This window comes from Pristis pectinata, chromosome 10, assembly GCF_009764475.1.
Source record: "Pristis pectinata isolate sPriPec2 chromosome 10, sPriPec2.1.pri, whole genome shotgun sequence".
NCBI lineage: Eukaryota > Metazoa > Chordata > Chondrichthyes > Rhinopristiformes > Pristidae > Pristis > Pristis pectinata.
The window spans coordinates 79,234,008-79,251,380 of NC_067414.1; the positions used below are offsets into that span (position 1 = coordinate 79,234,008).

Sequence of the window (17,373 nt, forward strand, 5' to 3'; positions counted from 1 at the left end):
CCCACCCTCTCCATCTGCCCATCACCCACACACTCCTCCCACCAGTTCCCCTCCCTGCCTCCCTCCTTTTATTTATTCCATGTTCCACTCTCTTCTCCTATAAGATATACAGCGGCATGCAAAAGTTTGGGCACCCCTGGTCAAAATTTCTGTTACTGTGAATAGCTAAGCGAGCAAAAGATGACCTGATTTCCAAAAGGCATAAAGTTAAAGATGACACATTTCTTTAATATTTTAAGCAAGATTACTTTTTTTATTTCCATCTTTTACAGTTTCAAAATAACAAAAAAGGAAAAGGGCCCGAAGCAAAAGCTTGGGCACCCTGCATGGTCAGTACTTAGTTTGTAAACACTTCCTGTAGCCAGCTAAGAGTCTTTCAGTTCTTGTTTGGGGGATTTTTGCCCATTCTTCCTTGCAAAAGGCTTCTAGTTCTGTGAGATTCTTGGGCCGTCTTGCATGCACTGCTCTTTTGAGGTCTATCCACAGATTTTCGATGATGTTTAGGTTGGGGGACTATGAGGGCCATGGCAAAACATTCGGCTTGTGCTTCTTGAGCTAGTCCATTGTGGATTTTGAGGTTTTTTAGGATCGTTATCCTGTTGTAGAAGCCATCCTCTTTTCACCCTCAGCTTTTTTACAGATGGTGTGATGTTTGCTTCCAGAATTTGCTGGTATTTAATTGAATTCATTCGTCCCTCTACCAGTGAAATGTTCCCTGTGCCACTGGCTGCAACACAAGCCCAAAGCATGATTGATTCACCCCCGTGCTTAACATTTGGAGAGGTGTTCTTTTCATGAAATTCTGCACCCTCTTTTCTCCAAACTTTCCTGCGTCCTTACCACAAAATTCAGCGTCAGAAGTTTGCAAAGGAACATCTAAACAAGCCTAATGCATTTTGTAAACAAGTCCTGTGGACTGATGAAGTTAAAATAGAATGTTTTGGCCACAATGAGCAAAGGTATGTTTGGAGAAAAAGGGTGCAGAATTTCATGAAAAGAACACCTCTCCAACTGTTAAGCACGGGGGTGGATCGATCATGTTAGATAAGCATATGGAGGAATTTAAGATAGAGGGATATGTGGGAGGAAGGGGTTAGATAATCTTAGGACTGGTTTGAAGGCTGGCAGAACATGGTGGGCCGAAGGGCCTGCATTGTGCTCTATTGTTCTATGGTTCTAATTTCATGAAAAGAACACCTCTCCCAACTGTTAAGCACAAGGGTGGATTGATCATGCTTTGGGCTTGTGTTGCAGCCAGTGGCACAAGGAACATTCCTCTATGAGAGGGAAGAATGAATTCAATTAAATACCAGCGAATTCTGGAAGCAAACATCACACCGTCTGTAAAAAAGCTGAAGATGAAAAGGGGATGACTTCTACAACAGGATAATGATCCTAAACACACCTCAAAATCCACAATGGACTACCTCAAGAGGCACAAGCTGAAGGTTTTGCCATGGCCCTCACAGTCCCCCAACCTAGACATCATGGAAAATCTGTGGATAGACCTCAAAAGAGCAGTGCATGCAAGATGGCCCAAGAATCTCACAGAACTAGAAGCCTTTTGCAAGGAAGAATGGGCAAAAATCCCCCAAACAAGGATTGAAAGACTCCTACAGGAAGCGTTTACAAGCAGTGATACTTGTCAAAGGGGGTGTTACTAAGTACTGACCATGCAGGGTGCCCAAACTTTTGCTTTGGGCCCTTTTCCTTATCGTTATTTTGAAACTGTAAAAGATGGAAATAAAAAGGTAATCTTGCTTAAAATATTAAAGAAATGTGTCACCTTTAATTTTATGCCTTTTGGAAATCAGGTCATCTTTTACTCGCTTAGCTATTCACAGTAACATAAATTTTGACCAGGCGTGCCCAAACTTTTGCATGCCACTATAAGATAAGATATTTACTTATTAGTCACATGTACATCGAAACACACAGTGAAATGCTTCTTTTTGCATTACTGAGAACATGCTGGGGGGCAGCCAGCAAGTGTCACCACTCTTCTGGCGCCAACATAGCGTGCCTACAGCTCCTAACCTGTATGTCTTTGGAGTGTGGGAGAAAACTGGAACACCCAGAGGAAACCCGCTCAGACATTAGGAGAACGTACAAACTCCTTACAGACAATGGCAGAATTGAACCCGGGTCACTGGCGCTATAATAGCATTATGCTAACCACTACACTACCGTACTTCTGCCATATTCCATCACCTTCAGCTCTTTGTCACTTCCACCTCTCACCTCCCAGCTTCTGACATCATTCCTGCCCTCATCTGCTGATCCCCCCTCCCCTGGATCCACCTTTCACCTGCTAGCTCTTGCTCCACTCCTTCCCTCCACCTCTTCATGTGGCTATCTCGTCCTTTCCAGTCTAGATGAAGGGTCTCGACCCAAATGTCCATTTCCCTCTGTAGATGCTTCCTGACCCGCCGAGTTCCTCCAGCACCCTTTTTGTTGCTCCAGATTCCAGCATCTGCAGTCTTTTGTGTCTTTATTTTGGGGCTTCTTGTTCACGATCTTTAGTGCAGGCTTGCTGACTTATCTCACATTTGTCACTAGATATTCAAAATGAAAATTATTCTTTTGTTCCATTAATATCATAGGTTGTTAGTCATTACGAAAATCTCATTGTGGAGGAAAATATGCTATCCATGACTGATATATTTGGGAATTGTGAACTATTTTTTTTCTGATTCCTGCAATAAATTTGATCTTTTTTTCCATGCTAATTCTTACTTTAATGAATCCAATGGTATGTTCCCCTGAGAAGGAAGAAACTAAACATAATAATAAAAAAAAGGGGAAAATAGTGGGTGATTGAGTGAAGAAGGTAGAGCCTAATGGAGAGAAAAGATGCTGGAATCTAGAGCAAGACACAATCTGCTGGAGGAACTCAGAGGATTGAGATTCGTCCTGATGCAGGGTTTCAACCCGAAACCTCGACAATTCCTTTCCTCCCACAGACACTGATCGATCAGCTGAGTTACTCCAGCAGATTATTTGTTGCGTAATGTAGAGCATAAGTCTGTTTTGATAACAGCAGGCAAACAAACTATGCTTTGTTATGTTTATGCTTGGTTGGTCTGTGGTAAAATGAATTCTGGGTGACAATATTTTCCTTCTTTGATTTAAAGTGGAGCAGAATTCCAATAGCAATCTTTATCCACATCTACCAAGCTACCAGTCTGGTAAGTTTAAATGTTACAGAAAATCAGTTTTGTTTAAGATATTACCAATTTGTGCACAATAGATATCTGCCTTAACAAAATCAACTTGTCTTTTGAACCAAGTAAGGTAGCTTAACAATAACTTGTATTTATGGTGCACCTTTAAAATGGAGACACTCAATGCACCTTAAATGCAGTGTCTCCTTAAAAATTAATTTTTTCTCCTTAAAAATTAATTTATCCAAATTGTTGAATCTTATTGTGTTTGTTTTATTGTTGTTTTAAATAAATAATGTAGAAATGTACTAATTTAATATCAAAAGTAAAATTATCAATGATTTGGACTCATAGGAATTTTAACAATGAAGTGGGTTGGTTAAGGGATCTATTAGAACATTGAGAAATTCTACCTTTAATGACAAGAAACCCTTTTAATAAATTGTTTCAATCACAAAATAATGAGGAATTTATTATATCACAGGATTAATGACAGGAATATTTTCAAAGGTAGAGGTCTTAGCTATCCCACAGCATGTACTGAAATTATCGATCAATTTAACATTAAACAAAGGTTCCTGCTGCAAATGCCTCAATTTAACGGGCCCCCTTTACAATAAAGACTAAAATCTCTTCCTTTTCAGGGATGCTGTTTGTCACTTGTTCATATCTATATGGCACAATAACTTTTGACATGAATGTTAATGAGCTGTTCTTCCCGTACTAAATGCATGCCACTGCAGAAGGCCACTACTTCTGAGGTGCACCAATTTCTGCCCTCTGAATTTGCCTGAGACACAGATGCTTGCAGTTGTGTTAAAGCTTTACATTACTGGATCTTAGGGACAGAAACTTCTTAAATACCAATCAAAGTATACAAGCATTAGTCCTGCTGCCACACAGCTCCAGCAAGCCAAGTTCAATCTGAACTCCTCCTGCATGGAGTTTGCATATTCTCCCTGAGACCCTCTGGATTTCTTCTGGGTGCCAGAGTAGACCTGCTGGTTAATTAGTTACTGTAAATTAATGTCATAGAGAGATACAGCACAGAAAAGGGCCCTTTGGCCCACTGTCCACATTGACCATTAACCACCTATTTACACTAATCCAACATTACTCCCATTTTTTATTCTCCCCATATTCTCATCACATTCCCCCAGATTCTATCACTCACCTGAACACCAAGGGCAATTTACAGAGGCCAATTACATTGGTAAATTGGTTTATTATTGTTACATGTACTGAAGTACAGTGAAAAACTTTGTTTTGCATTCCATTCATACAGATTGTTTCATCATATCAGTGGATTGAGGTGGTACAAGGGAAGACAATAACAGAATGCAGAATAAAGTATTACAGTTACAAAGAAACTGTACTGCAGGCAGGCAATAAGGTGCAAGGCTATGTGTAACGAGGTAGAACCTGTCCTTGAACCTGGATGTACGTGCTTTCAGGCTTTTGTATCTTCTGCCCGAAGGAAGGGGAGAGAAGAAAGATTGTCCGGGGTGGGTGGGGTCTTTGATTACATTGGCTGCTTTACAGAGGCAGTGAGAGGTGTAGACAGACTCCTTGGAGGGGAGGCTGGTTTCCGTGATGTGCTGAGCTGTGTCCACAACTCTCTGAAGTCCTTCACCATTACGGGCAAAGCAGTTGCCATACCAAGCCATGATGCATCCGTATAGAATGCTTTCTATGGTGCATCTAATAAAAATTGGGGAGGTTTAAAGGGGACATGCCACACTTCTTTAGCTTCCTGAGGAGGTAGAGGTGCTGGTGTGCTTTTTTGGCCCATCATGTCTATGTGGTTGGACCAGGACAGGCTATTGGTGATGTTCACTCCTAGGAACTTGAAGCTTTCAATGCTCTCAACCTTAGCGTTGCTGATATAAACAGGAGCATGCGCACTATCCCCCTTCCTATAGTCAATGACCAGCTCTTTTGTTTTGCTGACATTGAGGGAAAGATTGTTGTCATTACATCATGTCACTAGGCTATCTGTCTCCTTCCTATACTCTGACTCATCATTATTTGACATTCATTCCACTACAGTGGTGCCATCTGCAAACTTGTAGATGGAGTTAGAGCAGAATCTGGCCACACAGTCATGAGTGCATAGGGAGTATGAGGACACAGCCTTGTGGTGCACCAGTGTTGAGGAAAATCATGGTGGAGGTGTTGCTGCCAATCCTTACTGATTGCAGTCTGTTGGTCAGGAAGTCAAGGATCCAGTTGCAGAGGGAGGTCTCTGACTTTGGTGATGAGGTTGCTTGGAATTATAGTATTGAAGTCAATAAGCTGTAGTCAATAAACAATAGGCTAACCTAGGTATCTTTACTGTCCATTTGCTCCAGAGATGAGTGTAGGGCCATGGAAATGGTATCCACTGTGCAAATTGTGGTAGGTTGCAGCTGTCTGGGTGGCTGGAGTTAATGTGTGCCATGATCAGCCTCTCGAAGCACTTCATCAATTACCCTACCAGTCTGCAAATGTTTGGAAGGTGGGAGGAAACTGGAGCAGCTGGAGGAAACCCTAGTGGCCACATGGAGAGCGTAGAAACTACATACAGACAGCACCCACGATTAGGATTAAACCCAGGTCTCTGGCGTGGTAAGACAACAGCTCTACTAGCTGCACCACTATGCTGTCCTATGACTCTATGGCTTCCTTCTGTGTTGTAAGAAAATATGAATATAATGTGCCAGGTTCTCATTATGCTTTATGGGTGAGGTAACTGAGGCCACCACTTGTAGATACCAATGCTACTGTCATACGCTCACTAGCAGATTGCAGTGCAGGAAACCATTACTCAAGGGCATGAGAGAGAGTAATACATACTTGAGCATTTGCTCTTCCAAACAATGTTGATTTTACCTCTTAATTCTAACTGTTTCACATGAGATGCTAAACCTGGATCTCATCTGGTCTCTTGGGTGGACATAAAATTTTAGTTAAGAACATAAGACAAAGAAGAAAGAGTAAGCCATTAAGCCCTTCAAGGCAGCTTGGTCATTCAATACGATCCTGGCTCATCACCTCAATACCACTTCCAAGTACTAATCACAGTAGAGCAACACAGTAGTGCACTTTGCAGAGTTGCTGCTTTATAGCTCCAGTAGTCCAGGTTCAGACCCAACCTCAAGTGATGTCTGTGTAGAGTTTGCACCTTCGACCTGTGTTTTCTCTGGTAGCACTAGATTCTTTCCACATCCAAAGTTGTTGGTAGGTAGTGAGCAAGGATTTCTGGGATAAAATATAGCCAAGATAAATCCTTGTTTTTCCTTCCTTAATACTACTTTGCTGATACAAGCGGTGAATAGCTGAAATACCGAAAAATAACTTTGACATTAATTCTTGACCTAAGTTAGGCAACCTTAGTGCTCTTAGGCCAGCATCTGAGTCAGATGCACACACTGTTATTTCTCTTTTCCAAGTCTAGGCTGATGTTTGAATGGTTAACACCGAAATTATGAGGAAGTTTTGTGGTCCAGAGATCACTTGCTTTTGTATGCATCTGCAGAGAGGTAATTACTGTTAAGTAGGATTGAATAACTGCAGGAGTACTTTTGCAGTCTATGTTATGTAACATCCAATATTTGAAAAGCCCTATCAGAACATCCTTTAATGGTATAACTTGCTTTCGTTTTATACCAGATTTTACTATACGCAACTTGATGCAGGGTTTGCTAATGCATTTTCAAAAAGAATCTCAAGTTTTATAATTAATGTCTGATCTGAATACTGTTTGGTAAAATTGAAGTAACTAAAAGGGCAAGATAGGCCATAATGCTTAGTGCAGTTGTGGAGGGTGATGTAAATAATCCTTTTAAATTACAAGTTTCCTCTGAAACTTCATAAAGTGCATGTTTTAAATAAAGGACAAGGGAGTATTGTCAGATTGCAGAAAATATTTTCAAGCAACAAATGAATTTTTCAAATAGATAAAAAATGGATAGTCAATAGAAGAAATCAGTATACCACAGAAACAAGAAGTGACAACTGAAAACATGTAATGAGGTGTTGGTGACGTCTTTTCAAGGTCAGATAGCTGAGTGCCAAGCCTGAAATGTTGCTGTCTTCAAAGTATTTGCTGGAATCTTCTGTAACCTAGCTAAACAAAGCAGAACTAGTGGGCAGTGGAAGTTTTATTTATTTTTATAGAACATAAAACAGTACAGAACAGGAACAGGTCCTTCAGCTCACAATGTTTGTGCTGACCATAGTCCCATTTTAAACTAATCCCGTCTGCCTGCACATGATCTATATCCCTCCATCCCCTGCCTGTCCATGTGCCTGCCTAAATGCCTCTTAAATGTTGCTGTCATATGTGCTTCAACTACCTCCCACCAGCATGTTCCAGGCACCTACCACCGTGTAAAAAATCTTGCCTCATAGATCTCCTTTTAACTATCCCCCTCTCACCTTACAGCTATGCTCTCAAATATTTGACAATACCACTTTGGGGAAAAAGGTTCTATCTTACCCCATCTATGCCTCTCATAATTTTATATACTTGTCAGGTGTTGTGAGTAAAAAATTTCAAACATGATATATGTGTGTACTTTAAATGTAAATTGAGAACAGTGTTTCCATGTGATTTTCTTAACCATTTGAGTGGAGTGACACATTCATGTATGCATACCAGCCAACTGGGTTTCTAGCTAAATATTAATGAAGGTAGTACATAATATATTAAGTCAGTTGTAACTGCAGTCAAGAATTTCAAATATACCCCACGGGGATCATTATTGCAGGGAACACCAAAGCAGTAAAAATGTCAAAATTTGTCCTTGTGGAATTAATCTTATTGCAAGATTTCGGTATATGTTTGTTACTTTGTTCCCCCCACCCCCCCCCCCCCCCCCCCCCCCCCCCCAAACTGGATTGTTTTCTAATGCCAAATCTTGCCTGCTGGATGTTATTGGGAAAAATATCTGAATTGTGTATGTGATGTGATCTTAAGAATAACTGAGAGGTGAACCAATTTGTTTTAAATTTACAGTAAATATGAATATTTTGTAAATTTACCTGTTATAACATTAAAAATACTAAGAATAAAGCTAAAGAAATAATTATATTACATTACATATGGCATACACCAATTATTTGGCCTAACTGCTCAATGTGAGTAGTCATACATCATAGTGCACCTCCTCCAACCTACATTCGGTGCTCCCAATTGTCCTCTTTTATATCGGCGAGACCAAGCACAGATGAGGCATCCAGTTCGCAGTGCTCTGTTGTGATAGCCATCCTGATCTCCCAGTTGCATGTCATTTCCATTCCCCTTCCCTTTCCCACATTGACCTGTCCATCCTCAGCCTTCTCCTCTCCCCAAGGCAAACTAGAAGAATAACACCTCGTATTCAGCCTGGATCGTCTACAATCCAATGGTATGAACACTGAAATTTCCAATTTCAAGTAACCCTCATCTCCTGTGTTTCTCTCCCCACCCCCACCAACACCACCCCTTCCGATCCACCTCTAGTCCTCCCATGTTTGTTCCCTTTCCTATAGCACCCCCCTCTCCGAGTTCCATCCACCTACTACCCACACACTTTACCAGCCATATCCTCTGCCCCATTTGCAATTCATCTCTCCCAGAATGGTTCCCAGTATCACCTTTCTTACTTATCAGATTCCAGAACTTGTAGCTTTTGTGTCCCTGCTTGTCACACTCCAGCCTTTATCTGCACCTTTACCATCCCCTCCCCCCAAATGGATCCACTTGCCTCTTTTTCAGTCTCTTTTTCCTTGTTTGTTTCCCCCTATCACATCTACCTCTGTCTTCCAACTCCATCCTTCCCTCTCCCCTACCTGGCTACTTCTGTCCGTCATCCTTCTCCTTGGCTCTTCCCACAGATGCTGCTCTACCCACTGAGTTCCTTCTGCAGTTTGTTTCTAACCTCAAAACTTGACTTTTGCAGCACATGCCTGGGTGGCTTTAAACATCCCTCTCCCTGTAGATATTGATCGCTCAAAAATGTGCTGCTCATGTTCAAGCTGAATCTGAATAGTAGTAACACTTTAACATTTGCATTGTTTACTTTGAAGTGGCGGCCCTTGCTAATTTTCAGTGTTTAATCTACTCCTGAAGTTTATGTGCTCCTCCATTTCTGGCCCCTTCATCAATCGTAAATCTAATTACCATTATTGGCAGCTGTGCCTTCAATTGGTAAAGCTCCAAACTCTTCCCACACTTCTCTTGCTCTCTATCTCCCTTTCACTATTTTAAGATACTCTTTAAGGCTCTTTAACCTGCATTTGGTCAATGGCTTTCATATTTTCCTATGGGCTCAATATTAAATTTTGTTTAACACCTTGAATTTTTTTAATACAGTTGAGGCACTATGTTGTTAGTTCTGCATAAATCCATCTGGTGAAAACTGACCCAAGTAAGTGTCTAAGACTTAAAATTATTTATCTGTTTTACTCTCTTGAACATTCAAAAGGCATGGCTTGACAGATGGCAGCTTGTATTTGAAACTGCTGTGTAAACTATGACTTCAGAGCAAATCTGTTTTAGTATGTCTTGCCTGCCTGCATTACTGACTCCATTTGTTCATGTTTCCTTTCATGTAGTATGTTTAGGGAAGACTTTAGATTGTATGAATGTTTGTTGCTGATAAGAGCCCCATTTGGGCGACACACAGGTGCAGCTAGTTGAGCCGCTGCCTTACAAGCTCCAGTAATCTGGGTTTAGTATTGACCTCCAGTGCTGTGGAGTTTGGACATATTCCCTGGGACTGTGTGGGATAAACAAGGTGAACAGTTCTTGCAGTGAAGAGAATATAGAGTAGAGGTTACAGTCAGATCATTAAATGGTGAAGCAGGTTTGAGTGGACAGCTAGCCTACCCCTATTCCTAATTCAAATGTTTGGAAAATTTCCACATTTGTCACCATTTAAAAATACTCTGCTTTTTCTGATTTGTGCACTGACATGGATGACTTCAGCTTTGTTCTACATTATTTTCCATCTGCCGTGTTCTTGCCCACTCATTTAGCTTGGCTATATCTTCTTGATGCCTCTTTACATTCCCCTCCCTATTCCAAATTCCAACAGTTCTGATGAAGGATCTCTGACATGTTTCTCCTTCCACAGGTGCTACCTGACCTGCCGAGTACTTACAGCATTTTCTGTTTTTATTTCGCAATTCCATCTAGTTTTGTATCATTAGTAAACTTGGAAATATGACATTTGGTCCCTTCAGCCAAATTGTTAATATAGATTATGAATACCTGAGGCCCAAGCACCACTCTCTGCAGTACCACATTTGTCACACCCTGTCAACCTAAGAAAGACCCATTTATTCCAGTACATTGCTTTCTGATTGTTAAACGATTCTCAATCCATGTCAGTACATTACCCGCAATTCCATGTGCTCCAAGCTTGTTGACCAATCTCTGTGGAGCGTCATTGAAAGCTGCCTGAAAAATTTAAATACAGCAAATTCACACCTTCTTATCAGTCTGCTAGTCATAATCGCAGAAGTTTTCAATGTATTTTCCATGAAACCAGACAAAGTATTTGTTTAATTTCTCAGCCATTTCTTTATTCCCATTATAAATTTTCCTGTCTCTGTTTATAAGGTACCCACACTTGCCCTCACTTGTCTTTTTTTTATGAGTTTATGCAAACCAGTACAACTTGATTTTGTTTCTTGTCAGTTGATTCTCATATTCGATCCTTCTTTTCATTATCAATTTCTTGGTCCCCCTTTGCTGAATTCTAAAATGCTCCAAGTCCTCAGGCTTACTGCCATTTCTGGCAGCTTTATAAGCCTATTCCATTGATTTAATAGTATCTTTAAGTTTTCCTGTCAGGCACAGACGGATCATCTTTCCTGTTGGATTTTGTGCCTTATAAGAATATATTTTTTCTGCAAATTATGTATTCCTTAGATATTAGTCATTGCATATTCACCGTCATACCTTTTAATATAGTTTCCCAATCAACCACAGCTAATTCACCCCTCATACCTCTGTAGATTTCTTTGTTTAGATTTAAGACCCTAGTCTTGGATTCAACTGCATCAAACTTAATGTAAAATTCTATAATACTAAGGTATTGGTATTGGTTTATTGTCATGTGTACGGAGATGCAGTGAAAAACTTGTGTGCTATATATAAGTACAATGAAGTGGTAAAAAGAAAACAATGCAGAATATAGTGCAGCCGCTACAAAGAAAGTGCAGTGCAGGTAAACAAATAAAGTGCAAAGGCCACAATGATAGGGAGATCAAGAACTCATCTTTAGCATGTGAGAGGTCCTTTCAGGAGTCTGATAACAGTGGGATAGAAGCTGTCCTTGAGTCTGATGGTACCTGCTTTCAAGCCTTTGTATCTTCTGCCTAATGGGAGAGGGGAGGGGAGAATGACTGGGATGGGAGGGCTCCTTGATTATATTGGCTGATCTCATGAGGCAGTGGGAATTGTAGACTGAGTCAATAGAGGAGAGGCTTGCTTGTATGATGGACTGGGCTGCATTCACAACTCTCTGTAATTTCTTGTGGTTGAGGGCAGAGCAGTTGCCATACCAAGCTTTGATCCAACCGGATAGGAGCTCTCTGTGGTGCATCTGTAAAAATTGCTAAGAGTCATCAGGGGCTTGCTGAATTTCCTTAGCCTTCTGAGGAAGTCGAGGCGTTGGTTTGCTTTCTTGGCCATAGCATCTACGTGTCTGGACCAGCTCAAATTGTTGGTGATACTTACACCTAAGAACTTGAAACTTTCAATCATCTCCACCTCAGCACCATTGATATTGACAGGGGTGTGTACTCTACTCCACCCTGCTTCTTGAAGTTGATGACCAGGTCATTCATTTTGCTAACATTGCAGGAGAGGTGGTTGTCTTGACACCATGACGCTTAGCTCCCTATCTCCTTCCTGAACTCCATCTCATTGTTGTTTGGGATCTGACACACTATGGTTATATCATCTGCAAACCTGTAGCAGAATTTGGCCACACAGTTGTGAGTGTAGAGGGAGTATAGTAAGGGGCTGAGAACGGGGCACCAGTGTTGAGCGTTATTGTGGAGGAGGTGTTGCTGCCTATCCTTACAGATTGCAGTCTGTTGGTCAGGAAGTCGAGGATCCAATTGCAGATGGGGGTGCAGAGTCCTAGGGCTAGGATTTTGGAGATGAAATAGTTTGGAATTATAGCGTTGAATGTGAAGCTATAAATAGGAGTCTGACATAGGTGTCTTTGTTATCCAGATGTTCCAGAAATGTGTATAGGGCCAGGGAGTTAGTGTCTGCCGTGGACCTGTTTTAGTGGTAGGTGAATTGTAGTGGGTCAAGGCTGTCTGGGAGGCTGGAGTTAATGTGTGCCATGACCAGCCTCTCGAAGCACTTCATGATGATGGATGTCAGAGCCACCGAGTGGTGGCCAGTAAGGCACATTGCCTTGTTTTTCTTTTGCACCGGGATGATAGTGATCTTCCTAAAGCAGGTGGGTTCCTCAGATTGGAATAGAGAGAGGTTAATGATGTCTACGAATGCTCCCACCAGCTTGTCTGTGTAGGTTCTAATAACATGGCCTGGGACTCCATCCAGGCCAGTTGCCTTTCATGGTTTCACTCTCAGGAGGGCTGATCTGATGTCAGCAACAGTAACTGTGGGTACAGATGAGTCAAAGGCTGTCGGGCCCGGTGATGTCATTTCACTGACCTGTTCGAAAAGAGCGTAGAATGCATTGAGCTCATTGGGAAGGGATGTGCTGTTAGAAGTGACACTGCCTGATTATGCTTTGTAGCCCGCTATGGCATGCAAGCCATGCCATAATCGACAGGTGTTTGTGTAGCTGGTCTGGGACTCAAGCTTGGTTTCTTGGCATTCCTGAGGGCTTTGCGAAGGTTGCAGCTAGATTTCCTGCATAGCTCATATCACCCAATTTGAACGCCTCAGACCTGAATTTCAAGAGGGAGTGGCTCTCTCAGTTCGTCCATGGTTTCCGGTTGGGGAATACTTGGATTGAATTCTTTAGCATGCAGTCCTCTACACACTTACTGATGAAGTCTGTATCAGAGGTAGCTTGCTCATTTACATTGGCTGCCGAGTCCCTGAATAAGGACAAGTCTGCCAACTCAAAGCAGTCATATAGGAGCTCATCTATTTCTTCAGACCAGCACTGAACAACTTTCTATACCGGATCCTCAGGTTTCAATTTCTGCTTGGAAGCAGGGAGAAGGAGTACAGCCTGATGGTCTGATTTTCCAAAGTTGGGGCGGGGGATGGAGCAGCAGGTATCTTTGATGCATTGATCGAGGGTAGTCACTTTTTCCAAAAGACCCCTTAAGACAAGGGGTCTTAAAAGGCAGAGATCATTAGACAAGATCATTAATTAACCTATTCTTAGTTCATAATATTAGATCTAAAGTGTTTTCCTTAGTAGATTCCTCAACATATAGATCTAGGAATGAACTTGTCTTCCACATTACCACTGCTAATTTACCTTGTCATTCTATATGTAGATTAATATCACCCATGATAACTCTGTTACTCCTGTTACATGAACCTTGAATTTCCTGATTTATGCCATGCCCAATATTACAACTGCTATTTGGTGGTCTATAAGATTTAAAACAGGAATACCTACTGTGAAACCTGAAGTTGTCCTTTTTTGTAGTCCCTCAGAACTGAGCATGGCTTGATTCCATTCCAGTTTTTTGGCTTCTGAGATGACTAATTTGGCCATTGTAGAACTTTTGACTTTGCCACTGATCAGGAAGAAGTACTTGACCGGACAAATAGGTGGGTAATTTGTGAGGTGGTGTGCCCTGCTCCTTCTTCACTTTGAGCAGTCATGGGACAGGGATTCCCCAGAGTTAGTGGGAATGGTACATTTTTCTTGAAGAAAGCTGTGGTAACATCCTTGAATCTTTCCCTTCATCTACCTGATAATTTCTTCCCACAACAGAGCTCAGAATAGAGCATCTGTTTCAGAAGTTTGATGTCAGCATGCAAATGTCATGGATTGGGTGCAATTAGGGTTTCAATGCTATTAAGACTCTTGAACGGACCTCTTGTACAATAAAGGTGAACTCTTGATCTCTCAGTCTACCCTGTCATGGCCCTTGCCCCTTATTTGTCTACCTGCAATGCACTTTTGCTGTAACTGTAACATTTTCTGCATACTGTTTTTGCTTTTCCCTTTGTACTACCTCGATGTACTTATGGTTGGAATGATCTGTATGGATGGCATTCAAACAAAGTTTTTTCACTGTATCTCGCAACATGTGATAATAATAAACCAATTACCAATTAATATTGACCTGGGGGAGGGTGCACTGTTGGTTTGCTTATATTTCTAGTGTACTTGGAAGATTTTGCAGAGACAGAGTTGATGGCATCTCTCCAGTGTCTTGAGTGCTTGCTGTAGGTAGTCCAAGTCCCAAAAGCACTTAGTTTGGTTGGGATCACTACTGCTTACTCATGTATGGTAGACCACAAGTTTCATGCTGGATTTGAGATCTTCTTCTTCAAATGCTTTTTCCTTCAGTCTTTTACTGAAGGCTGTGCTGGTACACTGAATTTTATTATTGATACTTTCATTGAGAGATGGTTTCCTGGATATGGAAATGATTCACATTTTCCAGGTTCTTTCCATGACCTTTTATTGTTAGAAGATGGTGTTGTATAGTGGGGGGGGATGTTGGTACAGGATCTTTATTTTCAAAAATGTTGGTTGTAAGACCCATGATCTCATATAGGTTAGTGAAGGAGTTGACAATGTTATGCTCAACCTCTGAATGTACACAAATATCAGTGTCCTTTGAGTACTGCAGCTCAACTGCTAAATTTGGGGTAATTTTTGTGGAATGCAAGTGATGTGGGTTGAATTGTTTCCCATTATTTCCACTCCATTGAGAAGCTAGTTGGAAATGAAGTGCAGTACTGCAGCAAGGAAAATTGAGAAACTTGTCAGGACAGTAACATAACCTTTGTTTGACACCAGTTTGCACTGAGATTGGCTCTGTTATGACTTGTTTATTAGGATCGTGGCTTGCAAGCCATCGTGAAGCAAATGTGAGATGGAGATGAATTTCTGCTTGCAGCAGAATTTGAGGGATTGCTGCACAGATGCTCCCAGTTAACATAGTCAAAGGCTTTAGTTCTTTGCCCTACATCCATGCCCTTCAGTGTATGAAAACGATAGAACAGAATTGCTGAAAAACTGCTTAATGAATTATTACTTTAATTGCAAAACTGAAGAAACATTATTCCCTTTACTACATTCAAAGCTGATGTTTAAGGCAAAGTTTGTGAACACTCAAATAATGTGAACATGACCATTTACTGGTGTCTTGTGCAAGCAACATATCTCTCCTCTCCAAAGGCTTGCCCTAATGATGCTGAGATTGGTCTGCAGGAAAAGCTCATTGTTTTGAAATGTTTGAACCCATAGCCTTGTGGTACTACTCATGATTGTGCACTGTTTAGCCCTGCAGGCTGGAAAACACCACAAAAATAGTAAAAATACATTTCAGAGTGATGACAGTAATTAATTACAGTTTCAAGGGCATAATGTATGACCTAAATGGGACATTTTAAATTATTGTGTAAAAATTTCAAAATTGTGCATTCAGGTTGACATGGACACTAGCCAGTTGTAAGTAGCTTATAAATCCCATTAAAACATTGTTAGGTTTCTACTAATAAATCCCATTATAGCATTCTTGAACTACTACTATGGCAACACTACAAAGGAACCTGTTGTTATGCTATAGTTTAATGGCTGCTCAATGTACTTAACAAGTTCCCCTCTCTGTTAAACAATACGTGACCTCATAGTGTAGCCAGTTATGTAGGAATCTAAGAACATGTCTTTAAAGGTCCTAGGTAGTGGTTATTGAGGTCTTATTTGCTAATTGATGCTTGAAATAATAGTTAGATTTTGCTTAGTTCATAATCATTAATGGTTATAAAATGTTCATTTATGGATTCATTTTCTCAGTCCTATTTACATTGTGCATTTGAGTTTGCAGATATATTTTGTTACCCCCAATTAAAATAAAATTGCAAAGGGATTAGAAAATGCTGGAATACCCATGTCAGACAGTCTCTGTGAAGAGGGAAGGTTAAGAATATCATTTCAGTCTTCCAGTCAAAACAATGAATTTATGGTGTTTTAGTATGGTGCTTACTTAATATTGGAAGCTTGTCAGAAAAGGTACCTGATAGCCTGTCATTTCCTGAAAATTACCTTTACATTGCTCTGCTCCATAATTTGATTAGGAAGCCCTTTATATGCAGTTAATCAGGATTTCCACTGCTTATCTAGCAATATAAAAAAAGACAAGATGTCTTTATTAGTCACATGTACGTCAAAACACACAGTGAATTAAATCTTTTGCGTACAGTGTTCTGGAGACAGCCTGCAAGTGTTGCCACGCTTCCGGCGCCAACATCGCATGCCCACAGCTCCTAACCCGTACATCTTTAGAATGTGGGAGGAAATCGGAGCACCCGGTATAAACCCACGCAGACACAGGGAGAACGTACAAACTCCTTACAGACAGTGGCTGGAATTGAACCTGGATCTCTGGTGCTGTTATAGCATTATGCTAACCGCTATACTAGCCTGATGCAATATGATTCAATATGCTTCCAACTATTATCATGGCCATGAAAGGTCTGAGCAAAAATGTAATATTTTACTTTTTCCACAAATATTCTCATCACTTTAATTGAATTGGCATTAAATTTGAAATATTAAACCAAGTGCTTACTAAAACAATCAAGTCTATCTAAAATTTGTACATATAATGTAATGCATTTCCAAAATAAAACAATGACATTCATAATTATAATACTGCCAATATTTGAAACTGTGCATGTTGCCTACATTAAAACTCCATTGTAATATTTGAATGTAGTCTTCAGACGGAAAGGCCCTGTATTCAGTTTTCCCAGCAAGACCACTATGTCTCGTATTTATAGAATAGGAAACTTCCTTGCAAGTTATCAGAACCAATAACATTGACCTGCACCAAGTACCTCCATTTCCTTTAGCTTCATTTATCACTGAAAATCGAATTTAAGATTGAAATCCTAACTCTTGTTTCTTTTGAGGCATTAGTTCCAAATCAGTTAATTTTAGAGTTCATTTTTCCCAGTATGATACTGAGCTGCTGAAAGTATGTATACTAAAAATAAAATGCTGTTTTGTGTTCTCTTAAGTATTATTGACCAAGTACAATTGCATATATC

At 40.6% G+C, this 17,373-nt stretch overlaps 1 protein-coding gene across 2 annotated transcripts in view; it reads left to right on the plus strand.

The window, feature by feature from the left end:
• Positions 1-17,373, plus strand: part of sh3yl1 (SH3 and SYLF domain containing 1) — a 188,826-nt gene that overhangs the window by 137,809 nt on the left and 33,644 nt on the right. For both annotated transcript variants that reach the window (XM_052025149.1, XM_052025148.1), the window contains one exon: positions 3,135-3,188. In XM_052025149.1, the coding sequence (XP_051881109.1) occupies positions 3,135-3,188 (54 nt within the window). The remainder of the gene's footprint in view (positions 1-3,134; positions 3,189-17,373) is intronic.